Source organism: Procambarus clarkii, chromosome 9 (genome assembly GCF_040958095.1).
Source record: "Procambarus clarkii isolate CNS0578487 chromosome 9, FALCON_Pclarkii_2.0, whole genome shotgun sequence".
Classification (NCBI taxonomy): Eukaryota; Metazoa; Arthropoda; class Malacostraca; order Decapoda; family Cambaridae; genus Procambarus; species Procambarus clarkii.
This window is the reverse complement of record NC_091158.1, coordinates 20,185,598-20,213,448: the sequence shown is the minus strand read 5'-3', so window position 1 is coordinate 20,213,448 and position 27,851 is coordinate 20,185,598. Positions and strand designations below refer to the sequence as shown.

The following is a 27,851-nucleotide window of genomic DNA, read 5'->3' as shown; positions in this document are numbered from 1 at the left end:
GGAGGATGTTGATCTTGAATTTATCTGAGAGCCACAAACACTAGTGGCCTCGACAAGGACACGAAGTCGGCGGCTTGTCAAAGATCCCCCTGTTTGCCTTGGTGATCTTTTCCAGATGGATTTTAATATTTAACAGAGTTTTGGCATTTACAGCTTTGGCGGGTAGGCAGTTCCACGGGGTTCCAAAGCATCTGTTTTTTTCCTACATTGTGTTTTGTTGATCTTGAAACCGTTCCTTCTAACAGAACATAATAGAAGTAGGATTCCTTGATTGTTTCAAGCTTAGGTTAGACATATATATGAATGAGATTGGGAGGACATAAATAGGAGCTGTGTCGTTTGGGCCATTAGGCCTTCTGCAGTTACCTTCATTTTTATTTTCCTTGTTTGCGTTACATCTGACCTTTTGAATAAATTGTCTGGATCAACATCCTCCAAACTGAAAAAAGTTTCAATGAGATCTCCCCTGTCATGCCTGGTCTGCAGTGTTGTTAAAGCCAGACAATTTCTTCAAAAGGCTAGATGTAACACACAAGGAGCAACGTTTTTAAGGTCAACAAATCACAATGTAGGCCTGAGAACAGGGGGATGCCATTTCACCCTGTGGGTAAAAAAGCATCTCCTGTTTGGAGATTCTTTGGAACCCTTGGAACTGCCTACCCGCCAAAGTCATAAATAAAAATAAATCTTGAATTTTAAAATCCAGCTAGAAAAAATCTTATGATAAATGTGGGGACCTTTGACAAGCCACCAGCTTCCTGTTCTCGTCGAGACCACTAGTGTGTTAGTAGTCCTCAAATAAATTCAGGTAAAAATATGACTTGAATTAAGCAATTCAGCTATCAATGAAAATGCCTAATTTGTTAGGCAGCACCCACATCATGTGCGGGGGCGACAGCGTAAGGAAAAAATCTGTACAGATTCCCAAAAATGAGGTTATTTATTCTATTTATTCAATTTATTTGATTTATGGGCAGGAGAGAGAAGTTGAATGTGGCGCCACAGTGTGTGTGGTGTGGTCAGCCTGTTACGTCACGGCCCAGAACGTAGAACCGCCATTGCTCCTGCCACTCGTACTAAACAAAGACAAGTATTCGTTATTTCGCGGATAATTCCACCCTGTTTTTGGCTTCCGTGCGTGAGGTGAGTTGAGCAAGCAGGTTGTGCGTGACGGGGTATGGAGACAGGGTCAGGAGAGGGAGATAGAGAGGCGGTAATGTGTAGGGAGAGGCACTAGATAACGGCGGAATGATACGCAGAAGGGGGGAGGAGGAGAGGACAACAACACCACAACAGTGACAGTTCACCACCACATTAATCACCCACTAATGTCCTCCTCCTTCACCTCTCCATTACCATTTCATGATTAAATATGTGGTACTAATGGAGTAGGTTAGCAGGGAGGGTCGTGTGGCGGGTCGCGGCCCCTGCCAGCTAACTAGGGACACTTGACCCAGAGGTCCGCACCTTCAACTTCTAAGTTGGACTGACAGTTAATTAGGTCTTTATTATTACTGGTCACAAGTTATTTTGGCTGTATAGCAGCGTGACAAGTTTGGGAGGTGTAGGCCTTGTAGGCTGGCTGGTGTAGGCCTTGTAGGCTGGGGGGTGCTGACACAGGTGGAGTTATTTATTTAATAAAGCCTCAAGATTCTTAGCTCTGGCCTATGCAGTGCTCTACAAATAATAATAATAATATTATTAATAATAATAATAATTTATTTAGGAAAAGTACATACATAGCTGCAGGGTTACAGTACAAACACTGTTTGATTTAAAGATAGAGGTAGTACATACAGTACCTTAAGCCATTAGTACGCATAGAGTTTCGGGCAAGGAGAGGTGGGGAAAAACACTTAGACTAAAACTTAGTATTAATTGAGCTTAAAGTATAAATTGCATTGAAAGAAAAAAAATAAGAGATAAATAAAAAGGGGGGGGGGAAATGGTAGAAAATAGCCAATATACAAGTTGGTCAACAAACAGCATTTTTTTTTTTTTAAATAGTAAGACATGGGTTGACATTTAGAAGGTAGGTTAGATTACATGGAGTTAATTAGGTAGTACTTAAGCCATTTAGTTGCATGTTTTTGCACCTTTTCCAGTTTGTTGATGTGCTGCTTAAGATATGGTACAATCGTGTTTATGGAGAATTTTAGGTTCGACTCCTGGGCAGGACAGAAATGATTGGCCGCATTTCTTATCACCTAATGGGTCTGTTCACCTAGTAGTAAGTAGGTACCCAGCAGTTAGTCAGCTTTCAGTGAATGGTGGATTCTGACTTCAATGTCAGAATCCTTGAATAAAATCCTTGAATAAAATCCAGAATCCAGAATAAAAAACTGAGTTTTTTATTTATTTTTATTTTATTAATGTCATTTTCTTCGTCAATCTGCTGTTAGGTAATATTGTTAATTTGGTAGTTGTGATATGGATTATTATGTCCCACATGCAAGGATAACAGTAATGTTGAGAAATATTTATTCTCATATATCATTATTCATTTAGCTCTGTGTCACCATGTTCTAAAGATAAGCAGATTTAGTTAGTAAAATGTTGTTATTCTACAGGATCATGGAGGTTGGGGAGGTGACAAGCGGTGACCTTGGCCCGGGTACGGTAGTTGTTGGGAGTGATGGGGAGCTGCAGTATGATCTCACTCAACAGTCTGGCTCGTTCTTGACCAACACTCACATTGTGCCCCATGGTAAGCGCACTTGGATTACTGATTATTCATATACCTGTACTGTATATGCCTATCTTCACTTGAACCATCCAGCACTATCATGACTGTTATTTGCAACATAGTCATGAGAGAGACAACCCCTGTAATTTGTTTCGTAAATCAGCAACCCTATTATCAAACCCATATTTATTAAGGTGCTTTCTTAATCAAAATTTAGATTGTCATAAAACATTGATGGTTATAAAAACAAAATTTACATTGTTTTTTATTTTTGTGTTAACAGGAGCAATAACAGATGGAAGTGGGACAATGTTAAGTTTACCTATTCAATTAGTGCAACTACATGACCCTGGGGGCGACGTGGGCCGGACTGGTAACGTGTCTTCAGGGTTGTCAGGATTCACCGGTCACATTATCATTAAGAACAACCCTGATGGCACTCGCACATTTCTTCTTGATCCATCTGAAGTTGGGGTAGGTATAACATTAAATAAGGAAAATAAAAATTGGATTGTAGATGATTAGTAAGAGGAGGATGAACGAGATACTCAGAGCATTGTTAAATATAGAAAGATTTTATTACAATAGAACACTGAGTTTGGCAGTTCTTAATTGCTTATCTCAAGTGTATTCTTGTATTGTGCATCCATGTTACTTTAACCTATAGAGTTCACTGTTAGATGAGAGGAACCTCTATGCATATCTGTTTAATGCAAAAAGTAAACATTAATATTAAGTACTTAATGAATCAACAATAAAATTGATTGTTAAAAACATCTCAACACCTCAAGATCTTCTTGGCAATCACCCATCAACTTTATTTATTTATAATTCATTAAATACTTTATGTTAATGTTTATTTTTGTAGCATTATTATGGTAAATCAAGAAAAATAATGAGAATAAGAAGCATAAAATGTCAAATTGTAAAGAATTTACTTAAAAATGATATAAGATAAATTATCAATGTCATAGATAGACTGAATAGTATATTACTATCAGTGAGGTAAGTGAATAAGACTTAATTATCTTGGAAATAAGAATAAGAAGTAATGCTTGTCCTTGGTAATAAGATACCTGAAGATATTCTACAGGAGAAGACAGATGGTGACTTAAGTGTTATTGCTTGAGTATGGCAGTCGTGAGGTGTTGTAATTACCTAGTTACAGGATGAGAGCTACGCTTGTGGTGTCCTGTCTTCCCAGTAATCTGCCAGTATGATGCTTTGAAACCACTGACAGTTTTGGCATCCACCGCCTTCTTACTTAACTTGCTCCAACCATCTACCGCACGGTTTATAAAAGTGAACTCTAATTTTTTTTTTTCCAGCTTTGTTTCTGTAGTCTAAATCTATGACCTCTTTTTCTTGATTCAATAGCACCAAAGCAGGTGAGATGTGTGGACTTGAACGATAGTCAGAGTTGTGAGCACCACTAGGCTTTACAGGCCTGATGGAACCTGTTTAATGATTCCCAAGGTTCCATCAGGTGGGCCTCCAGGGGCTACAGGCTTCTTTCTGGAGATGTGTAACAAAAAGGAGGCCTGATCGAGGACCGGGCCACGGGGACGCTAAGCCCTGAAATCATCTCAAGATAACTACTGTGCTACAGGACCCTATAATATTTTATGTAGATATTTTGGATTTTCAATGTTGAATAAAGTCAAATACATATAACTTAGTACATTTGCCCTGATCACTATTAAGTCATTGATGCCAAATGTCTAGTTCAACAAAATGATTTACAGTATATATTTTCTTAACCAGTTATCGGTTAGTGGAGATGATGGGGGAGAAAGCCGTTTGATACCGCTGCAGGACATGTCTGAGGAAACAGTTGGGCCGTCTTTGAACGATCTTCAAGAAAGGTAATCATTAAATTATAATAAAGTACTGTATTCTTTATGTGAAAATATTAGAAATGTTTGCAAATTTGTTTTGTCTGTACAGTAACCTATTGTATACAAAAGGGAAGTGGCAGCAGAGCAGAGAAATGGGCATTTTGAGTTATATTATTGTACTGTAATTCCAAATTTAAAGTTCCAAGTTTGTTGAAAGCTATTCCAATAATACAATACACAGTACTGGTGTTTCTATGCTTACCAATATTAAAAACTATGGTTATCTGAAGAGAGTGATTATCTATAACAACAAATTTTGAAGCATGATTGAGATAAATCCTCTCGAATATACTGTATATTGGTATAGAACATACATTGTTAATTTTTGTATGAATTTGAATTTGATTTGATATTTGATTTGATTTGATACTTTTTGAATTTGATTTGAATTCTCATTACCTGTATTATTTACATTGAGATATGCTAGCACATGACACTGATGCACTTGAAAAAAATTTTCATGAATTATATGGCAATATCCATGACAATTATAAACTGTGTTGGACATGGAATATTATTTATAATTTTATGGATTTTGTATTTATAGCTAAATACTGTAACTTATTTTCCTATAGAAATGGGTTCTTACAACTAGATGAAGGCATGGTAACAATGAACCATGTAGGAAGTGAGATTGGTCAGGGCGGAGTGATCTTAGCCAGCACTGGGGACTACCTTTCACATAAAGATGGAACCATCCCACAGTTTGCATCTCTTAACATTGTTGATGGCCAGGTGAGTTAGTTAATTAGTCTCCATTTCAGTTACTTCGTGAAGGGGGAATACAGTAGACTCATGGTAATAAATACCATAATCTACACAGGAAGTTTAAGTGTGACCATTTTGGTTGCCCCCCACAGTTAATACTAAAATTTATACAGATTTGCTCTGATACATGAAACGCAAAATTCAGACAATCATTAATCTTGGTTTTAAATATGCCCATGACACCATCTCTTTCTTCTAGTATTACAGAATTATTTAAACCAATGATTAAAGCAGTAGCAAAAGAAATAGGGAATATGCTTTTCTGTTTTTCACACTGGCTGCATTAACTGAGTGAAAAACTGAGTGAAGTACTTCTTTTCAGGTGATCAGGTAATCCTTCAGATATTCCTCCAGATATTGCTGCAGGATGTGGTCAGAAATTAACATTCCATTCAAGCAAGGTTGTGTTATATATACCTGATAGTCATTGTCATTAGTGGCCCTGGTGGGCAGTAAGCGTGTTGCTCATACAGGGTCTTCTTATTTTGTTTCCAAGCTCAATAAAGAAGAAATAATTATGGCAAATTTCTCAATGCAAACCTTAATTGGTATCTTTTCTACAAGTAAATTATTCCTCATAACTGAAACAATGGCATATTTTATGCTTTCTTTGGGTGTTCAGTGAAGAGAGAGCTTCTTGCTCTGTATCTTAAAATAAAGTAAGTTTGTTTGATACTGTACATTAATGGCTTAATGCATCTGGTATATTTTTCTTAAAATATGTGTTATACAGTAGTAGAAATAATGATTGGCATTGAACATTTGATATAAGATAGATGCCAATACTGGAGGAATAGAGAGAGAGATTGATGGAAATGGGGCTGGAAGTGAGTTAACTTGATAAAGTACAGCACATTACCATATAATGCTGGTTAGTGGTATGATTTGAACAAATGAAAATAAAGGTTTTTACATTTAATTACATTTGTGTATGATTATAACATTATGATTGTGTATTATAACATTTTCAGATGGTGTTAACAGCAACTGAAGCTGGTGTTGATGATACAGTAACTCTTGAGGGGGGCAACTTAATTAACTCAGCGATGCATTCTCCAGAATCAATATTACCAATACCAGGGCCCATCTCCATAAAGATAGAGGTACTGTACTGTATATGTTTAAAGAAATTGCATAAAACTATGTGACTGAATTTCATAATATTGTGAAATGAAGAAGTGAATTTTTTAATTGAAGAGTAATGAATAGAAGTGTTCAATATATTCAACATAGTACGCCATGTTGAATCAAGCTGCAATCTTTCTAATGTATCATACTCATGATTGTGCGTAACTATATAGTGCACATCCCCAGTCCTGAGTAATTACTTGAATCGCCATCAGAATGGTAATATAAGTAAAACACTGTATTTACAAAATGCAGACAAGGCATCAAATATAGCCAGCTAATGCAAGTAGTATAATCTGCGGTTTATAACCTTGATATGTTATACAGTACCAGAATTGTTGTGAAGCACAGTGGACTATGACATTCATGGTTTTATGGAAACTTTTTGTTCTTAGCCCTTTATAGTTTGCTTCTTTTGAAATAACGATTACTTTTATATATTGTCAGAATACATTAAAGTATAGATTTTTTTAATATTTCTAGGAAAAGCAAAATTACCATTACCAAATTATCATAACATTTTAATATTCTGTATGTAATAATTAATTCCCTCTTTTTATTAGCCTTCAGACTTTAAAATACAGTATAATTTAAAAAAAAAAGCTTTAATTGATATAGTATTAGTTATTTTTTCTTCTCAATTTATCTTAGCCGGACGTGGACCCCCCTGTAGGTAGAGGACCATTCATGTGTGCGTGTTGCAATATGGCCATAGAAAAGTGGCAACAGTATAAAAAACATTTGAAGAAGCATTTAGACGACAAACCGTACCAGTGTTGCGAGTGTGAGGCTTCTTTCAATGTACAGGTAAGAATTTAAATAGTTTCTATAATTTTTTCAATGTATGGTACAGAATTTGAGTAGCATATTAAGTTTTCTGCAAATACAGTAATATTGTATTTTAATTTCAGTTAATTTTAAATTTTGTGCTACAAAGAAAATGCCAGCAGCTATTCCTATGGAAGAGGTAGACGTGAAACGTCTACCTCTTCCACATGTACATCTACTTCTGTTGATAGAGGTAGGTAGTAACATTTCAGATTGATGTTACACATCTACCTCTATTGTCTTTTGTAAGACATATACCTCTTTACCTATACTCTGTTAGACTCTATACCTCTTTATTGTCTCTTGTGAAGTAAAATAGTAATAATAGTAGTAGTAGAAATAAGTCCTCTCATTAGGGTGGGAAAATCTGCTTGAAAGAGCTCCAATGTGCAGTAGTAGAGAAACAACCAAATAACAGTTTTTTTACTTGTACTCTCTTCATGGAGTAAAGACTTGACTTTGTGCTTTTTTATCACAAGCTGTTGAATGTAAAGTGTCTTGGTGTTATTTGTCTTGCAGAAAAATCTCCGTCTTCACGAGGCTCTACATGTTTCTGAGAAACTAATATGTCCGGAATGCTGCAAAACTTTCAGACGGTTGGCTTCCTTTAAGGCCCATCTTGTTGTTCATGAGGAAGATGAATCGGTTACGTGTGAAATATGCCAAGAAGAGTTTGTATCTGTGGTAAGTTTTGTGTCACAGCTTGAGGCTTCTTCTGAGCCTTGGCCAATCTGTTGTTCTCTTTAAGAAGATCCTGGAGAAGTCTTTATCTAGCTTTCTGAGTGACTATCAGAAGCTACATTCCTCTACCACCCTTCTCCCCCTCCTCCCTCATCCTCCTTCCTTCCTCTCTCTTCCCTCCTTCTTCCTCCCTTCTCCTCCCTCTTCCTTCTTCTTTCTCTTCCTCCCTCCTCCTCCCCCCATGTTCTTTATATTTACTGTGCTTATCACACCAGGCTGTGTTCATTACACTAGTCTAAGCTATGCATCTTACACCGCCCTGTATTATATTATGCAGCAAGTAGGTATCTAGGAGTTGGGCAACTGTTGTGGGTTACATTCTGGCAAAGGTGAGTAGTTCAACCTAGGGAAGCCCTCAGTATGTGCCTAAGTACCGGGTTCATGTCCCCAAGAATGGGAGTTATTATTACTACTGTATATTGTGAGATGTGGTCTGGTTCATTATTTTGTGATCACCTTCATGTAATAAAAATATTGTGTTGATCTTATTTATTTCTTGAGATAATAATGAAATGTTTTGTATTTAAAGAGTCAGCTTGAGCCACACTACCAGCACCACAAAGAAGGTCTGAACCAAGCTATGCAGAAGAGGCCACATTTAGAATGTCGAATGTGTGGAGCAGAATTTGATAATCATGCGATGCTGAGCCAACACACGAAAAATCATAAAAAGGTGGTCAAATTTTGTTTTTATCTGTACTATAGAATTTATTATGTAGTTAATTATTAAGTACTTTATTATTAAAGTATACAAATAAAACCAAATTATATAGAATATAAGAAGTTCAAATTTATGAGGTACAGTACAGTACTGTATATGAAAGTGGAGCAATGTACTGGGAACTATATGTAATCAATAAATGCTGTCCGATGAGTTACATTAAGGATTAAGAATTGATTGTGGCACAGTGTTGATGAGTATTTAATTGTTGCAAATGCAAATAAAATCTTCAAATATCAAAAGTACTTACCTATCAGTGTGTTTGACAAGAAAGATCTGACTTTTATGACCACTTGGACTGTACTGTAGAGTGATGGTCTTGCTCATGTCGGCATTCAAGCCCCAACCATCCAAGTGGTTGGGCACCATTCTTTTCCTCCATCCTATCGTAAACCCTTATTCTCATACCCCTTCCAAGTGCTGTATAGTTGTAATGACACTGTGATGTCTCCTGATAATTGGCCATAAAATAGGCTTTTTGTGGCCTATTTCCTAGCTGTTTGTGTTTTGTTCTTTTATAGCTCACCGCGTCCTAGTTCTAAGTTGTACTTGATCTTGAAGTATCATCCATAGCTTCTCTAAATGTTTTCCACTTGTTTATCACTCAAGGTTCATATTCACTGTTCTTGTTATTGTATTTGTTTGAACCTCCTGTGTTAGTGCTGGTGTTTCTGCTTTAAACACTGTACTGCTCTGCTCACCTGCTTCATGTGACAACTTTATGGTTGTGTATATGGTTATATATACAAATATATATACAAATGGTTATACAAATTATATAAATATGTTATATTTATTGATTGGATGTGTAAAGGGCTATAAATATTTTCTTAATGCTTAGTAGCTTATATCTCATTCTAACAGGTAAAGAAAATGACTGCTCCAAAACCTAAAAAACGTATTGATCGATCTAAATTTGAGAATAAATGCCACGAGTGTGGTAAAAATTTCATCAAACCCTCACAACTGAAAAGGCATGTATTGATCCACACAGGTGAAAGACCCTTTAAGGTATGTACTTTACTTTTATTTTTATCATTACAACTTTATCATCAATACCCTATTTTCTACTTTATAGGTCAAGTAGTCATTTGTTAGAAGATATTGCAGTAATATAGGAAGAAGGGTTAAAGCTGTTCAAAATGACACAGGTTTATTTATCATCATATATTTCACACTAAACAGAATCATGGAGAACCAGCACATTTGCCTTCCAGTTAAATATAAAGCACATCTTCACCTAGTAGAGATATGCTCCCTCCAGAAATTCTCCTCCTCTAGTTCATGGTTTCATATTAGCATCATTCGTATAAAAACCAGACAATAATAGTTTAAATCAAAGTATGATGATAACTGCATTACCCCCCCCATCATGAATCAGTGTATGACCTGAGCTATACTCGACTTTAGATTGGAAGCTATTGAGGGCACCTCCAGGAAAAAGTATTTTATTACATTCAACACTTAATTAACTAGTACAGGGTATTTTAAATCCCTAAAGCTTGTATAGTTGTATTCGATGATCATATTTGCTGTATTTGCTTGAACTACAGCTCTAATATAAATACCATTTTAATTTGCAAATTTTATCAATCTCTTGATAAAGCCAAGGTACTAAACTTACTTTAGAGAGAAAGTTGCAGATTTCTTAGAAAAAGAAAGTGCCAATGTTGACTAGGTTGTGTACATGTACAATACCGACCTAAAACTGGTGGATTTTGTTGTATACTTAATTATTGTAAATGATATATGAAGGTGCATCAAGCTGACTGGTGTGTGAGTGTTACCAAAGAAGAGAACATTAATGGATGAAAGGCTTTCTCTTGCTTGAACATTGTACTTTCACATGCAACTATTTCCCTACTGATTGATTGCATGCTGATATTTTATGTTCATGCTGTTTTTAATTAACTATTAATGTGCAACATATGCATTCAAGATTAATTTTCTTTTCATATTGTTCCCTTCTCCCAGTGCACCTTTCCTGGGTGTGATCGAGCCTTTAACCAGAAATACACAATGCTCATTCATATGGATATTCACACCGGACGGAAGGACTACAAGTGTGAATTCTGCAACAAAGACTTTGTGCAAAAAAGTAAGTTCACAGTACACTATAACCTAAAGAATCCATAACGAAATAGAATGTTAACCTTAAAAATAAAATAAAAAATTGCCATCGGACACATTTTCAAAATATAGAAGAGGCATTGACATTTAAAAAAAAAAAAATTCAAAAGGCTGAGGAAAATCCAGTACATTCTGGCAAAGTTAATATTCACTGGCTATATTTTGTCAACATTTCTAGGAGGGCTGGTACTGCCAAGCCTTCAGAAATCATACCAGGCCTCTGAGACCCACCCTAGCCTGCCAGAAGCCACCTCCAAAATCTGACTGTTCAAGGTGAGGGGGAGCCTGGGGATCAGAAATTGACTCAAAATCAAGGAAAGACCTACTAGAAAGGCTAGGTACAATAAAATAATTAACAGCTTGAAGGAAAATAATAACCATGAGGTTAACAAGGCAAATGGTCATCGCTAAATACCTGGAGTGGGTTCTGGGAGTTCTCCTTCCTAAGCCCAACCTGGGGCCAGGCTTGACTTGTCTAATAAGCTGTTGCTTGGAGTGGCCTGCAGGCCCACATATCCACTGCAACCCAGTTGGTATGTCACTTTTTGCAGGAATAATTCTAATTTTATCTTGGACACATCCACTTTCGTTCTTCAGTATTTCATGTGTTTGCTGGGGGATATTGAATATCTGTGAACTTCTTGCATTTATACAATCTTCTCTGATTGTGTTTATGGCACTTACTCTCTTCATTGGTCAAATCTTTGCTTTTTACCATATTGTTCAATCCAATGTGTTGTTTTGCTTTGCAAATTTGGAACCTGGCCTTTCAGTATCTTCCATGGGTATATTATGTCATATCCTTTCTAGAGAGTACATTTTGAGAACTTTGAGATGGTCCCAATAATTTAGGTGCTTTATCATGACTATGCTTGCCATAAATGTTCTCTATATTCCCTTGTTCCAGAAATCTCTCCTGCTTTGAAAGGGAAGATAAGTACCAAGCAGTACTCTAGGTGGGACAGCACAAGTGATTTGAATAGTAGGAACATTGTGCTGTAATCTCTGGATTTGAAGGTTCTCATAATCCATCGTTTCATTTTCCTGGCTAATGCTATGTTTGCTTTGTTATGCTCACTAAACATTTGGTCATCTGACATCATTATTCTCAGATCCATTGCATGTTGGGTTCTTTCTACGAGGAGATGTGATTGTATCTTGTATCCTGTATTTCATTTAAATTTGTAGTTTTTACCATATCTAAGTATCTGGAATTTATCACTGTTAAACATCATGTTATTTTCATTGCTCAGTTGAAGGCTTTATTGATATCAGCTTGTAGTAATTTTCATGCTGATTTTAGTATTGTCTGCTGAGGATGACATGAAGCTTTGACTTGGACTGGATGGTAAAGTGATGGTCTCGCTTCTGGCAGGTCAGTTTGCAATCCCCCACCGTCTTAGTCGTTGGGCACCATTCCTTTCCTTCGTTCTGTTCCATGCCCTTGTCCTCATCTCCATTTCAAGTGCTATATAGTTGTAATGGCCTAGTGCTTTCTCCTAGTAATTACCTACCTTGTGTTTTTATGTATATCTGATACTGTATCAGAATTAAGAAAAGCAGTGTGTGTGGACTGTCTTGGGGTACAGAGCTTTTTAATTGTGCTCAGACATGATTTTGTTTGAATGACTGTTACTCTTTGCATTCTGTTTTATAGAAAATTTAATAGCTATCATTTTATAGGCTATCACTCAATGGTCACATTTATCATGGGTAACTGCCTGAATTGTGATGCACCTAGCTGGTACCAGACGGCAGCCAAGGTCACGTGGCATCTAGGAAAGCTGTGCACCTCACTCGTCTGGTGACTGTTTTGATGGAGCACTCTGACAGGGCTCATTGTTTGCTCCACCCTTTTCATCTGAGATAAATGTTCCACGAGGTTTGGGTTCCTTCTATGGGTTGACCAGATCTGGTCAAAAGGGAACCAAAGTGCCCTCACCAACAAAGGTACAAGGTAAACAAACCTCCCAGTCTCATGTGAACTAGTAATCCCTACTGTTGAAGATTGATCGGATATGCCAGATGCAAGGTAAACAATGGTGGCCTTTTAACCCTCAATCATGTCAATTAAGGGACTAGGAATAGCTTACAATGCCGTGGATATGTAAGAATCGGGTAATGCAAGCCAAGTGTGTACATAACTGAAGGTGTAACCTTGAAACCTGGAACTTCAAGCACAAGCAGTCATAGATTCAAGTCAAGGAAGTAAAGTTGCTGAAAAAAATTTGAAAGTTCACTTTTGCAAACAGTAGTAGACAATTGGAACAAGTTAAGTGGTGGATGCCAAACCCATTAGTAGTTTCAAAGAATCATATGACAAAGAGTACTGGGAAGATGAGACACCTCAAGCATAGGTCTCATATTGTAACTACACCTAGGTAATTACACACGTGAATTAGGGCCAGGTACAAAGTATGTGCTAGCACACAGCTAACTACTCGACTCCTTATCAACAGGTCTGGTATTGAGTACTAATCAAGCACCACTTAGACACCAAGACAACTTGAAAAGAGAAATTCCAGAGTGGAAGATGTCGAAATACCACAGAGAATTTATCTCTGGTAGTGAAAAGGAAATGGGAGTCAACTTTTAAAGAAGAGAGCATTGAAACTGTCTGAGTGAAATAAACAGCTCAGCACATGCAAAAAATTGTGAAGGGTAAATAATTGCTAGACACAAAGCTAACTCCCCATGATATAATTTCCCAAGGAATATCATCCCCACTTTTCTAGATAATAATAAAATAGGTACCTGCAGAAGTTACGACTTCATTGCAGGTACCAGGGATGCTTTTGTGGACTTAGACCGGCTAGAACTGGAGGTGAACTGGACTGATAGTCGGTTTAATTGACATGGCGATTGCTCACTAATGGCCAGACTATGATTTATCTTTTTACTTCTTTATGGCGCTACATAGCCTTCCCGGCTTGGTGCCTTCTTTGATAATTACTTTTACTTGTTACTGCTTTTCACAAGGAGATTAGTTTCTGCTTCACTTATGATGTGCTTTCTACAAGACTTTTCTAGATTTTTGCTGATCTCTGATCCCCAGGTTCCTTTATCCTCAATGAGTGGACCAGATTCTGATCCTAGTCTCTAGTAGGCCTGTGTAAGTTCAGAGCCTTAAGCACCAAAAGCACCAAAGAACTACCTAGGGGGCCATACCATTAACTATAGAGAAATTGAATATTTTATTGTTGTATTTTGTTAACTGTGAACCAATTCCATCTGCACAGATTGGCAGTTTAGATATATCTGATGTATTCAAAGTTAATTTCAGCTTTTCTAACATTGAAACAGGATGAATAACTTAATTAGCATTAATGATGTGAATATCTATTAATTAATATTTCTAAAAAAATTGCCTTTATTTTCAGAAACCCAAAATACATATGGGATTTTGCAACACAATAGATTTCTAATGTGAGAGGCCACCATCATCAAACCATACAGTACTGTACTTTATTTGTATTTATCTTGCTTTTATTCTCTCAGGTAATTTACGTTGTCACATTAAACGTGTTCATCCTGTCAACAAAGTCGGGCAGCAGTTGTTTGAATGTGAAGAATGCTCTTGTGTGTTCAAGCGCGCTGGAAGTCTTAATGCACACATAGCACGGGCACACACTAATGAGGCAGTAATTGTAAGTGGATTTACATATTTCTTTAATTGTACTGGTAAGGTTAATTTGAAAATATTTTCTTTTCAGTATTTGTTGTACTGCATCTTTGCTGTACAGCAACAAAGGGAATTTCATTACATTCAATTCTTGATTTTTTTTTATAAGTTCCTAGACAATGTATGGTTACACTTAGTTTAATTAATTAAATAATATGCATGTCATGCAAGGTTTCACCATTTCCATTTATCTTGCCTAGGGCCCATGTTCTTACTACAGTACAGTACTTGGATTATTAATAACATCTCAAGCAGGTCTTGCATTCAGGTCACCTATTTTCACAATCCTTTCATATGCCATAACTGAACTGCTCGCTTCAAGACTCGGTCAAAATTTTTCCCCGCTTTTTAACTACTAAATTTGTAGATATAATACAAGACATGTGGTTTAGAAATCGTTGTCTACTTAATTATTTTTCGTTACAAAGTTCCTTCTTCAGAGATTGTACAATTTGTCTCGGTTTTTATTTAATATACAGTACTGTAATTACTTTCAGAGAATGGACGTATCTGCAGATACCCGTGATGTATTCAAGGATGTTCGAGATGTGATGAAGGACATTCAGGACTCTGAAAAAGTTTGTCAACGAGATCAGGTAACATTTGTTTTGAATCATTTATAGTTCACATTGTTACCTTCAGCAAGTCTACATATTGTTAGCTCTCTATCAGTAGGTGCATAGATAATATACAAGTGCAAATGTGCATGCATACACACACAGCCACACTCGCTTTATAAGTAAAAAATTACTTAAGTAAGTAATTACACACACATGCCAATAGAGTCCCAGTAGGACAATCTGGTTCATTCTCGACTCAAAATCAAGAATTCGAGTTTTGAATTCCGTGTGGGAGAGAAATGATTGGGTGCATTTCCTATCACCTAATGCCACTGTTCACCTGGCAGTAAGTAGGTACTCAGGAGTGAGTTAGCTTGTTGTGGGGTTGCATCCTTTAGGGGGGGGATGCAAAAGACACTTAGAGTGGATTTCTACATATAACACATATATTTTAATAATATTTTCTATAAAACTAAACTTCAACCCTACCAAGCTTCTGAGACCTACTGAGGCCTACCAGAAGCCAGGTTCAAATTCTAGCTCTCCCTACAAGGTGAGGGAGCTTTAAAATTACTGATCAACCCAATACTAACTAAACTACAGTAACTTGAACATTAAAGCTCTCACCCTTATTTAATGAGAAAAGTGGCACTTTTCATTATACCCAAACATTAAGGGTTAAGGTCCCCTTATCTCTTATGCAAAGAACCAGATTTTGGTCATGTCTCCCTACTGGTTGGCTTGGGTCTTGGAAGCCTCACCACCTCCAACCCCAGTGACTCCCTGAAGCTATCTCACTGAAATTGCTCCACCTTAATGATCACATCAGTTGCAGGAGTTATGTTTAGCCTCCTGGGGACCACAGCCAGAGCCTGACTCTTCCTCGTGGAGGCACAGAGAGCAAGGGTCAATTTGCTACCCCACCAGGAAAGCATCCTGAAAGTCAGTGAAGGCCAAGCAGAACTTCTGCAACTGATGTGGCCCTTTAGTTAAAGCGATCTCAGTGAGATAACCCCAGGGAGCCACCGGGGCTGTACCGGGGTTAGGTAGTTAAACTTAGGTAATTACCAGAAAGAGGTGCTTTTATTTGTTTTATTTTATTTATTGCAGAAGGAACCATTATCATGTAAACCAACTGTGAAATATAAACAAGATCATCCAAAACAACAAGACACTCTGTCATATGTTAAGGTATGGAGTTTTCACCGAGCTGCTGCCAAACTTGAACATCAAATGCTTGTGTAATGCAACTGTTAATTTTAGTGCACTTATCTATCCCGTAAACTTTGCCATGTATATTAATAGTCATCTCGAGTGGTTAATATTTTGAATATGGACATAGAATTTGTAATTCAGTAATACAGACACCTGAAATTTGAAGCTTGTTCAGTTTAAAGCTTGTGGAACATTATTATCAGCTGCAAATGTCTAGGATAGTTTATGACAAGTGTGCTCTGGTTAAGATCTTTGTTATTAATGAGCCTTATATTACCATAATGTTTTAGGGTGTGTGCCACAACAAATCTTGCATCAATGAACTTGAAGTAATATGCTGTGTACAGAGGAGGAGGAGTTTTCAGTAAGGATTTTTTCCAAAGACAGAATCAGTAAGGAAACTATTCATGCTTGCATAGATTCCTATTATGTATGTAGAAAAGGTAATTTACGTTGCATTTAAAGAATTTTTTTAGGATCATCCAGTGTTGTTTTCTATCAGGCATAACCTACCATCAAGTTAGTTGTTTCATGTTTCCCTTTCCTTGCATAACTAGACACTCCTCCACAATCTGTTTTTACAAATATAAATTCAAAACCTTAGTGGAGTAACTGAGTGATGAACTTTTCCTGTCTGCAGAACATTGTGACTGGTGTAAGTGAATCGGCAAGTACTCAGGCTCCAGAAAGTTCAAGCGATGGGGACATCTTGCAACAAGCTTTAAAGAATATTGGACTTTCTCAACCAAGGGATCCGCTACAATTGAACAGAGATGGTGACTCTTCTTTTTATTATACTTCATGTACTGTGAAAATTTTTTTTTAAATTTAATTAATAGCAAAACCTATATATGAAGACCAATATATGTATTATGGTTACCAGGTATTAAACTGAAGATTGAAGCTGAAGATGGAGGGCAGCTGGATGACAGTTGGCCACTAGAAGGAGAGATTGATGCTTCTCGATTCACTGAATGTAAGAAAGTGCGAATCATGACGCTCATCGACCGTAATTATGAAACTGGAATGAAGTAAGTTAATTTTTTAATCCCTATTTGGAAGGAGTAATAGGTCTTCTGTTATAGATCATGAGAGGGGTACCTGGGGATGCCTGGGTCTGTGTCTGTCTCTTTCCCTCCCCTCCTCCCCCCTTGTCCAACTCCACTCTTCCTTCTTTTCTTTATTTCCTGCTCCCCTCCTCCTCTCCACCCTCTCTTCCCTCCTCCTTTCCCTATTTCACCCCCCTCTTTCCCCCATCCCCATCTCCCCTACTCTTCCCCCTTGTTCTCCCTCTTCGGACACAATGAAATACATGTACAATGAAAATGAAATTTCTCGTATGTAATTCAGTTGATGCAGGTAAAGCTTGCTCTTCTGTAAATGTGAATGCCAGTTTTTCCGAGAAAAACTTTGCTTCACTTAATTTCATGTGACTCTAACAGATGGTAAAAATCTGCTACATTATTGTAATATTCACTAGGATGATTTATGATATATAATCATAATAGCAATTTTTATCAATATGATTAAGGTTCTTTCTTCATCTTTCAGGAGGTACACAGTCTTGGTGAAGCTGGTTGGAGATGTGAAGTGGCATGTATGTATGCATAAAGATTGCACAAAGGAGTTCAAGAAACCTTCTGATCTTGTTCGACACATGAGAACGCATACAAATGATAAACCATTCAAGGTACGTCAAATAATGCTGATTACACTATATTATTTAATCGGATCTATTATTTATTTGATATCATACTGTCTTGTATAACATATATCTTGTATACATGATATCATACCCTTCTCTTTATCAAGGTAAGGTATTTCTCATAGCAAATGAGATTTCAAGGCTAAAAATGCATGGGTAGAAATTGGATAGGCAGTGGAGTACTGTCCTCATTTTGTATAATAATTCACTAAATTACCGTTAATCTATTTTAATATCTTCTATTAGCAATTTTTCAATTGTATCTAAAATAATTTTATCTTGTGTTGTTTCTTAAAGTGCTGTAAGTGCTACCGAGCATTTGCAGTGAAGTCTACACTGGTGGCCCACATGAAGACCCATCTTGCTGTGAAGGAACACACCTGTAAGCAGTGCAACAAGAAGTTTGCCACCACCACTTCTCTTAGAGTCCATTCTTGGTATGCCATCTTTATCATTCACTTGTCCCTCTTTGATATAGCAGGAATACATAGGACCAATACTGAGTGCATAGTCACAGTAAACCACCTACATTACTGAAACTGTCTCTTGGCATTCAAAACAGAGGCAGATTAAGAGACCCACAGGCCTTCGGCTTGGATTCTGGGCTAGCCAAGGTATTTTGTTGAGTGTCTGGTCATTGCTACTAAAACATATCCCAACAAACAAGCACTAGCGTCAAAAGTTCAGCTCTAGATCTGACTACAGCAGTAAAATGTCTTCATTCACTGAAGGAATTTGTTCCATCACTGACAGAGACATGTGATGCATTTGAAAATAATGGTACTCTCAAGGCTGGTACATCAACCTACAAGGAAGAGACAACCAGAAAGTGTATGTGCAGTGCAAAAAAAATAAAGTTTCATAATGAACCAGCACTGAAAACGAGGCTGTCAGGTTCAGTGTGTGAACCATTGCATGTCAATATGCCCTGAGTAAATAGATGGATGCTTACTCAGAATTGCCTAAAGCCTAAAGCCTATAGGGCTTTCCTCCACTGATTCAAAATGTACTTCCTAGAAAGGAAATGAGAGATTTATCATATAATTCATACATAGAGAATACTGGAAGGTTAGGTCCCAAATATACAAAGTAAAATATCTTGTATGAACAAAAGATATGGTAGGAATTGCAAAATAGACCAAATGAAGAATAGAGAAGAGTAAACAGTATGAACATCAGAGGCCTCTGGCTCTTCAGTCTCCTCCCACCAAATATAAGAAATATTGCTGAAATACAAGTGGTGGATTTCAAGAGATAATTGGACAAGTTCTTTGTAGTATTGCCCAGTATTCAGGTACTTTAGCATAGTTTAGTCTATTCCAGTCATTCCTGTATATTATTGAACTTTACAATAATGAGGACACCCCCCTCAGAAATGAGTTCAAGCCTCAAAAGCACTCTTGATTTAAATTTTTCCCTTTGTAAAGCTCAGAAATTGAGGTTACTGTTTCTTCCCTATGTTATTGAATCTGTGTTGAACTTTGTTGTTCTCAGTTGTAATTCTTTTACCCAGTAGTTAACATACTGAATAGGGACGCTCCAAGATCTCGTTAAAGATTCATTTAGTTCTCTAGATTTAAATTCTTAATTTTATGTTATTGTCCCCTTCCTTAAAAATTATGTAATCTACTGGTTCCATATTATGCCATTCTTTGATTCTTGATGATTGATGATTCTTTCCTGCCATTCACGTGCGTGAGAAAAGAATGTGCCACATAATAAAGCAAAATATTGCAGGGTTGAGCATTTTCTAATCAAAAAAGTTATTCACCTAATAATATTATTATTTAATAAAATGTGTTTACATTTTAATTACTTTTAGATAATGAGTCTTTCTGGTTATATTTTAATGTCGAATGATGATTGAGGTTATGCTGTATATTAATATTTTTTTGTTTTAACTGTAATGTGCATTTTTAATTACATCCCATTGTTATTCTCAACAGGGTACACACTGGTCAGAAGCCTTACCAGTGCTCCGAGTGCAACAAAGTTTTCCGCACAATATCGCACCGCAAAGCACACATGTTGGCCCACTTTCATGCTTCTCATCGGCAAGCTCTACGCAAAAAATCCATACCTCTGCCAGACATTCCTCTTCAAGAGCCAATACTTATTACTACTGAAGGTTACTATCTCTTGTGGTCTTTAAATAAATTTAATAGTTTAAGGATATTTGGCAGCAATGTTTTCTTATTTGTAATGTTTTGTATATATAAATATTTTAGTGAATTGGTTGATTACATTAATTGTTCAACTTTAATGATGAAAGAACTTGTGATTATCAAACTTGTCATCCCCCTTGGAACACAGCCTTTACTTAGAGGGGATTGTGTTAGTAACCAAATAGTAATGTTAGTAATGCAAATAAAGACCTGCAATAGTAGGAATTCAGTTTGTCATTTGTTGTCAATGAGCAATAAACATGTAAATGTTCTTGACTTATTTTCTATCGCCATTGGTTATAGAGTGAAATTGGAGTTATACATGGGTGAAATTTGGAGCTGATTTGGTGGCAGGATATTCAGTATTTAGATAAAATATCAAGGAATATGAGTGGCCTTCAAAGTCTCTGCACTACATAAACAAATCTGGGTCAGTGCACTTGTGTGGTTCTTGAAACATTTGGTTTGGGAAATCTAGCTCTCTTGTCACAGAGAGGCAGAGGAGATGAGCAGTTCAAAAACAAATACAGTAATCCATTTAAATAGATGGAGGTTGGACTGCAAGTTTATGATGCAGCAGTAAAAGATGTTTATCTTTGTTACAAGAGGGGCCAAAGATGCATGTTTAGATGTCATGATTGGTAACTTTAGTGTGAAAAGGTATATAGAAGCATGAACCTTCAAAATATGTACTGGATTTATCCATGTTTCACTTATATTTATATATAACGGCTAATTAAGTAATGATAAAAAGTACTATACAGGTACTTTACAGGTACTATACAGGTATTTATAAAATACTTGACAAATTTGATCATTCAGTATTTATTGTACAAAATTATATATTTTAAATAAAACCGCCCTCTATTATTATTATTATTATTATTATTATTATTATTATTATTATTATTATTATTATTATTATTACTGTATTATTAAAATAGATACTCGACTTTCCCACAGGACCAGTTAAACAACTGTCTCGACACAGCCAGATTTATCCAAGCGAGTCAGGAGAAGCACCGCCTGATAGACCACACAAGTGTCGTTACTGCCTGGCAGCTTTTAAAAAGTCCTCCCATCTGAAGCAGCATGAGAGAACACATACTGGAGAGAGGCCATTCAAGTGTGAGAACTGTAATAAGTAAGTTAAGACATATGCACAGTATATATCATGTGTTTTATGCAGAGTTGCCAAATAAACAGCCTTAACCTTTAGGTGATAGCTTACATGATATGATGTACTCGGCTAGTTATACTTGCGGGGGTTGAGCTTTGACTCTTTGATCCCACTTCTCAACTGTCACTCAACTGGTGTAAAGGTTGACTAGCATCCTGAACAGGGTTAGTAGCACTTGGAATGTAGGATTTAAATAAGAGAGAGGCTTCTGAAGACATGAGAGATGAGAAAGAATGGAATAAGTAAGGCTAAGGTTGGTGAAGGCTTAAGGGAAGGGAAGTGGGTAAGCAAGGCATCTAAGCTATGGCAGTTATGTCTTCCTCGTGTGTCACCCCATGAGTGAGACATTTAAAAATCTCGGTGTAGGTAACACACAGTAATTAAAAAATGTTTTTCTTCTCTATACTGTACAATAAAATATATTTTCAATATTTTTCATGAGAATCATTTAAATTCATAATTTGCAATTTCTTTAGGTATTTTAACTCGCTAAGTGTACTCAAGTCACATTTCAAAACACATACTGGACAAAGAAGTCACAGGTGTCCTATATGCAATGGCCTCTTTGCTACTAGTGGTAGCTTGAGAAGACATCGAACAACCCACTCGTCGGTAAGTTCCAGGTCTTTAACCATCTAACTTTTACTTGAGTTTCAGTTAACATGTGGCTTACAATAATTTCAGAGCATGTTTTACCTTGCAACGTTGGACAAAATTTTCAGTTAAATAATATATGAAAAGTAGACATTTCAATGACTGTCCTGCCAGTTTTAGTTCAGTACATAAAATGTCAATGAAAGTTGAGCTAAAATTGTCATCATTGTAGTCAAACTATACTGTACTCACAAAAAATATATATATATATTTAGCAGATTTGATGAAAAGAGGAATGTACAAATTATTATATACTAAACAGAATTTTTGAACATGTATAATGTTTTCAATCATATGTCTGTCTTTAATATTGTTTTTATCCTCTCCAAAATATTTTTTGGTAATTTACTGTTTTGGGATACAGTATAGTACTATACTTTAACCACTGCACTGCCCACCTGGTTTTGGCAAAAACCTTTTAGTGCAATTGTCAAGGACATAATTTTGTTGTTTTAGAAATATTCAGGTAAAGTTTGTCAATGTTTCTAAACTCAGCTATGTCCGTTTCAAAACACAAAGAGTAATGAAAACATTATAGAACATTAAAATGTAGCCTAATTAAAAAAAAAGCACAACTCTCAGAGTGCCTAAAACCTCTTTGCACAGTGCAGTGGTTAAATTTTTGTATGTAAAATTAGTAAAGAGTCAATATGGGTATTTCATATTAAATGACACAACTATATAGGAAAGTATTTAAATTAAATTTAAGTCAAAATGATCACTGAAGACATTTGCCCATAAACTGTTATACATGTGTGACAGCAAAATATTTCATTTTAAAGACGTACTTAATATGATTTATGCTACCTGTCTTGTTTTCAGGATCGTCCGTATATGTGTCCTTATTGCCAAAAAACCTTTAAAACCAATACTAATTGTAAAAAGCACATGAAGACCCATAAACACGAGCTGGCCATGGAAGCAGTTAGGGCCGCTGGATCTAATTTACAGGGGGACAACCAACAAGCACTTCTTACGACCAGTCTCTACAGTCAGCAGAGTGCTGCTACAAATTTAACCGATGCAGAGGTCATAGTTCCTGATCTTACCGGCATGGCAAGTGTGTTCCATGAGGGCGATTTCTCTCTACCAAGTGAGCTTCAGCAACAGTCACAGCAGCAGCTGCAGCAAGATCATCAGGTACATCATTTGATGACTTCTTTAAACTTTAGCTGGAATTTACAGAACAGTTTAAATGTAAGTAAGCGTACACAAGTGATATCTCTAAACAGTATAGAGTAGATAGTAAAGAGCCTTAAGGAGTTGCCTTTGCTCCAGTTTAATGGTTCTATTCTGCATTCTCGTGCAGTAATGCCACACACACACAACAGTAATCCACACAACAACAGCGCCACACATGGCAGTGCGCTCTCAGTTGAAGCACTGTATTTGCCAAGTCTTAGGGAATTACACCAGCCCCGAGACACACACACACATGCCTACCAGGAGTCAGGACCAGAATCTGGTGCTCTACAAGATGAGAGGTGATTAGGAATCGGAGATCAACCCAAAACCAATAAAAATTTCACCAGAAAGTCTAAGAGTATCTAACAAGCAACGGCTTCAATGAAAATATTGCCCCTAAAGAAAGCAAAGTAAACAAGGTTGTTATTAGGTAAACACCCAGGTTGTTATGTGTACCCAGCTGCAATTTGATGACAGCTCAGGTCATTTAGGATCTAAGGTTGGCGAACCTTGTTTACGAGCTGCCTGAACAGAAATCTCCACAACTACCATTAGGAAGAGGGGAATAGGACAGGACAGGCACTGGAAAGCTACCGAGTAACCCATTAGAAAAGGCTATGTTGTTAATTTAAAAATAAGAAAATTCAGTAATGACATAATTTTGTTGAATTTTTATATTCTCCTTATGTTATTTTCTGCTACTGTATATATTAGGCCTAGGGCAAATTAGATTAGGTTGTACAGCTACTGTTACCACTTTTAGAATGCCCTTTGGAGTATTCCAATAGTTCAAGGCAAACTTTGTGGGGTACAACAGTCCAGTTGTGTATATACTACCAATAGTTGCTATAAGCACTAGAATTTTTGGAGGATGTGTTGGTTAATAATTAGTATACAAACACAAAATGTATGTGTGATTATACTGGTTAATACTAAAAGTAAACCGAATATATAGTCTCCGTTATTTTCCACAGGTCCTGCCAGCAGCATTTACACAAAGTGTTGGTGAGAGTGGTCTGACTCTAGCTGACCTTCAAACAAGGGTTGAGCATAGCTTAGCATCTGGAGAAACTGTCATCTTAGGCTCCCAGCCTGCTACCATCACCACACACCTGAATGGCTCATCAATACTTCTTCCTCACTCTTCAGGAGGGCAAGGTTCAACTGGATCCTCTATTCTTCTTCCCCATTCATCTTCCAGTATTGTTACCAGTGCTTCCTCTGTATTTCATGGAACTAGTAGCACTTCTGTTCTACAAGGTACCAGTGGCTCATCCATCCTGCTCCAAAGCTCATCTGGTAAGGGATCTGGTTCGTCTGTATCCAGTCAGTTATCTCAGGATGATCGAGGAACTGCTATTCTAACTATCCCACATTCTTCAGGTAGTAGTGTAATGACTGTCCACCAACCATCTGTGATACAGGGACCTGCTCGGGATGAGTCTGTCAGTGTTACCTCAGTCATACAGTCTCAACCCAGCATCATAAACCAGTCTGGTGGAACTCGTTATTCTACCTCTATTGCATCACGTCAGTCATTATTGGACCATGCTCAAGATTTCAGTTCCATGGGTGATACAGGAGGAATGGAAATGGTAAATTTGTCATCCTCAATGATTGGTGAAAACTCACAAAATGAATATGGCTCTCCAGTTCTGCAAACCAATCTCCAGCTTGAAGGCAGCAGAGGAGCTGTTATTAATCCATCAGATCAAGTGAACACTGGTAAGATTGGTTCACTGTTGGAAGGCTTAATTTATCTTGCTCTGATGTATGGGAGTGAAAAATTGTTGCATAATACTATTTTAAGGCATGAGAGTACAGGCATTTAGGTTCAATTTAATGCAGAATAACTGTAAAGTGAATATATAGAGAAATTATAATATGTGTAATGCAAAGATAAAGACATACTTAAGTGCTTTGATCGTAGAAAGAGAGAACGAATAACTACAAATTAACAAAGGAAGTGTGCATCAGTGGGCTGAAAGTGGAAAAAAAATTGTGAGGAGGAGGTAGAAAAACATTGTATTATGTGTGAGTTAGAAGGATATCACTGTGAAGTTTTGCAGAGACAGGGATACCTGAATGAGATTGATACTGCCAATATGTTAGTATATAATACTGTATTACCACAACTGAATTTTGTAATTTCATGTAAAGATACCAGTTGCAAGGCTAGTAACTTTCTGTCAGTCAGGTAAAACTAATTGAAGTGTGGAGGGGTTTTCTGCCAAGTGTAAGTGTCATGGTTTTGTAAGTTCAGTTCTTAGAGGATATGAATACAGATACCAATTTTGTCAATTCAATTTTGTCAAATTTTGTCAATTTTGTATTTCACAGTAGAAAATAACAAGTATGAGAAGGTGTTTGCTGCAAGTCATATGTGATGCTGTAAAGCAAGATTCAATTTTTTTGTAGGCAGCTGCATACAGCTTGTCTTGCTTTAAAATTAATATAGTCATAATAAATATAAATTAGCTTGGATTATTCATAAGTTTTTTTTTTCTGTTTAATAATTAAACATTCTTTATTCCTCAATTAACAGAAGACACTAATCTGGCAGGAAAATCAGTGGGAGCATCGACTGGTGGCCTTGGAAGTGGGCTGGTGGAGAGTGATGATGAGGGTCGTATTGTTGCTAGTCACACTACCTCGGGTACTTGTACTAGTGATGCAACTAATGAAGCTGCCCCTACTACACTCCTTGAGGCCAGTTTTGACCATCAAGGCTTCTCTGATGGTTTTACTCTTCATGTACCTGTAAGTCTTTTGCATTTTATTTTGAATTTAAGTGTTATGTATTGTTCCGTGGAAAAATGTCAAATTTCATTGGTCTGAAGAAGATATGCCTAATTTTTCCCTCGGTTTTTATTCAAACCAAACCCCATGAATGTGATGACTCATAAACATAACTCCTTATAGTCCCTACTTATTAACTAAACATAGTTGCCATTGTTAGGAACCTAATTCATAAAAGAAAGCAAGCAAACTTACCTACTCTATGTCGTCTACAACCTTGTAGTGGTGCTGGAGAAAAGCATCTCCTTTTTGACTGGTTGGTTAGGCTATCGGTGACCATAGCTCATAGGCCAACATTGATATTCTCATTTCAGATGCAGTGGATATCTTTTAAATCTGCAGGGCCATGAATGTGTGAAGGGGTATGCTGGCCAATTTTCATTTATCGGATATGACCTCTAGAAGGTTTATTTGTTGACAGTCAAAACATTACCTAAAAGTACATACTGTACTGTAGCTTCAAAGATATCGCCAATCATTGCTCTGCTGAGTTGCTAGTTGGCTGCATGGTTGCTACCCCAACTTGTCACCAGATGTCATCTTTTAACACTGTAAACAGAAGTGCCTGAGAATGCAACCTCGCTTTTGTGTGCTCTGGGCCTATGATTTTAATTTAAATTTACATTTGCATGTACACTGTACAGAAGAGTGTACAATGTTTTGGGTATCTCAAGTATATATTTGCTGTCAGATGTTGGAGCAGCACCTGTGTACTGTTTATGTATACTGTAGTTGTAACTGGGTTTTTCTTGTATTGAGTTAATCCTGACCTTTATTTTGTGAATTAGTCCCAGGCTGCACGCACAGTGCCAGGTTTGCTGGTCTCTGTCACCATTGTGTGTGTTAGCATGACATCTATCCTTTTGTGACTCCAGAATTGGGGCTCCATCTGGTTTAAGGCAATCTTAGCGCTGTATCATAACTTCAGTGGTTCATATGCTTCCTACTAGTTACCAGCTTTCCTAGGTCAGGCTGGGGTGACACCTTCATCTTTTATGGTGCTGTAGATTCTCACTGTGGAGAACATATACTACACAGAATACTCTGCTCTCCTGGGGTGTTCACTGTACTGCTTTTTGTGGGATTGAACCTTGGTCAGATTTTGTTGTTCCATTACTGATTGTGGTTGCTTCAAAGTGCATCCTTACAACCTTTGTACCCTGTTCTCCTAGGGTGTTATATTTCATCCCTCGCCGTGGGACTAGGCATGAATTGAGGAATAATGAGGATGACCACATATTTGTTTTATTCTTCTTGTGTGATGATATTTATTTATATTAGTTATATTTATTCATCAGTACTGTGATTTTTTCAATGTTCATTAATCTTGTTATAAAATTTGGGTATTAATTTTGATTTAACATATTCATTCACCATGATATGTAAAGGTTGATCCAGGAAATATTTGAATCTATTGGGAATTTCAAATTTGATATACTTTTAAATGATTTCTGGTACTGTACTTTTAGTTTATTTTATTTTCTCTGCAGCCTGGCATAGACTTGTCCAGCTTAGGACAAGGTGGGGAAATACCTTCATCTCAATTGGTCCAACTACTTAACACACAAGAGTCCATTACAGAAGTTTCAACTATAAAAGTTACAACTGGCACTTCAACTGTTGCAGCCACTCCGTCACGCATTCAAGAACCTCCACCCCCCGAACCTGTTATCTCTCTCTCTAAAGTGTACGAGTAAGTAAAGATATTTACTTTGTTACTTTTTATTAAAATGGTATCCTACTTTTGCAGCATCACTGAGAGCACAATCTCAAACATGATAAATAATTAGAAAATTGTTGCATAAA

General features: G+C 36.9%; 1 protein-coding gene across 5 annotated transcripts in view; it reads left to right on the top strand.

The window, feature by feature from the left end:
- Window positions 1-1,018: 1,018 nt before the first annotated feature.
- Window positions 1,019-27,851, top strand: part of LOC123766147 (zinc finger protein 236) — a 36,954-nt gene continuing 10,121 nt past the window's right edge. Inside the window, exons 1-26 of one of the 5 annotated variants that reach the window (XM_069321251.1) lie at window positions 1,019-1,143; window positions 2,571-2,707; window positions 2,970-3,160; window positions 4,451-4,551; window positions 5,160-5,319; window positions 6,324-6,455; window positions 7,132-7,287; window positions 7,828-7,992; window positions 8,579-8,722; window positions 9,635-9,781; window positions 10,745-10,868; window positions 14,399-14,547; window positions 15,080-15,178; window positions 16,253-16,333; window positions 16,998-17,133; window positions 17,241-17,388; window positions 17,909-18,047; window positions 18,360-18,499; window positions 20,009-20,190; window positions 21,191-21,371; window positions 21,884-22,019; window positions 22,884-23,201; window positions 24,221-24,545; window positions 24,630-24,971; window positions 25,792-26,006; window positions 27,536-27,738. In XM_069321251.1, coding sequence (XP_069177352.1) covers window positions 2,575-2,707; window positions 2,970-3,160; window positions 4,451-4,551; window positions 5,160-5,319; window positions 6,324-6,455; window positions 7,132-7,287; window positions 7,828-7,992; window positions 8,579-8,722; window positions 9,635-9,781; window positions 10,745-10,868; window positions 14,399-14,547; window positions 15,080-15,178; window positions 16,253-16,333; window positions 16,998-17,133; window positions 17,241-17,388; window positions 17,909-18,047; window positions 18,360-18,499; window positions 20,009-20,190; window positions 21,191-21,371; window positions 21,884-22,019; window positions 22,884-23,201; window positions 24,221-24,545; window positions 24,630-24,971; window positions 25,792-26,006; window positions 27,536-27,738 — 4,247 coding nt within the window. In that variant the 5' untranslated portion in view covers window positions 1,019-1,143; window positions 2,571-2,574. Of the gene's footprint in view, window positions 1,144-1,964; window positions 2,235-2,570; window positions 2,708-2,969; window positions 3,161-4,450; window positions 4,552-5,159; window positions 5,320-6,323; window positions 6,456-7,131; window positions 7,288-7,827; window positions 7,993-8,578; window positions 8,723-9,634; window positions 9,782-10,744; window positions 10,869-14,398; window positions 14,548-15,079; window positions 15,179-16,252; window positions 16,334-16,997; window positions 17,134-17,240; window positions 17,389-17,908; window positions 18,048-18,359; window positions 18,500-20,008; window positions 20,191-21,190; window positions 21,372-21,883; window positions 22,020-22,883; window positions 23,202-24,220; window positions 24,972-25,791; window positions 26,007-27,535; window positions 27,739-27,851 lie in introns of those variants that run through there. The other 4 variants (XM_069321249.1, XM_069321253.1, XM_045755041.2 and 1 more) reach the window with 4 other exon arrangements.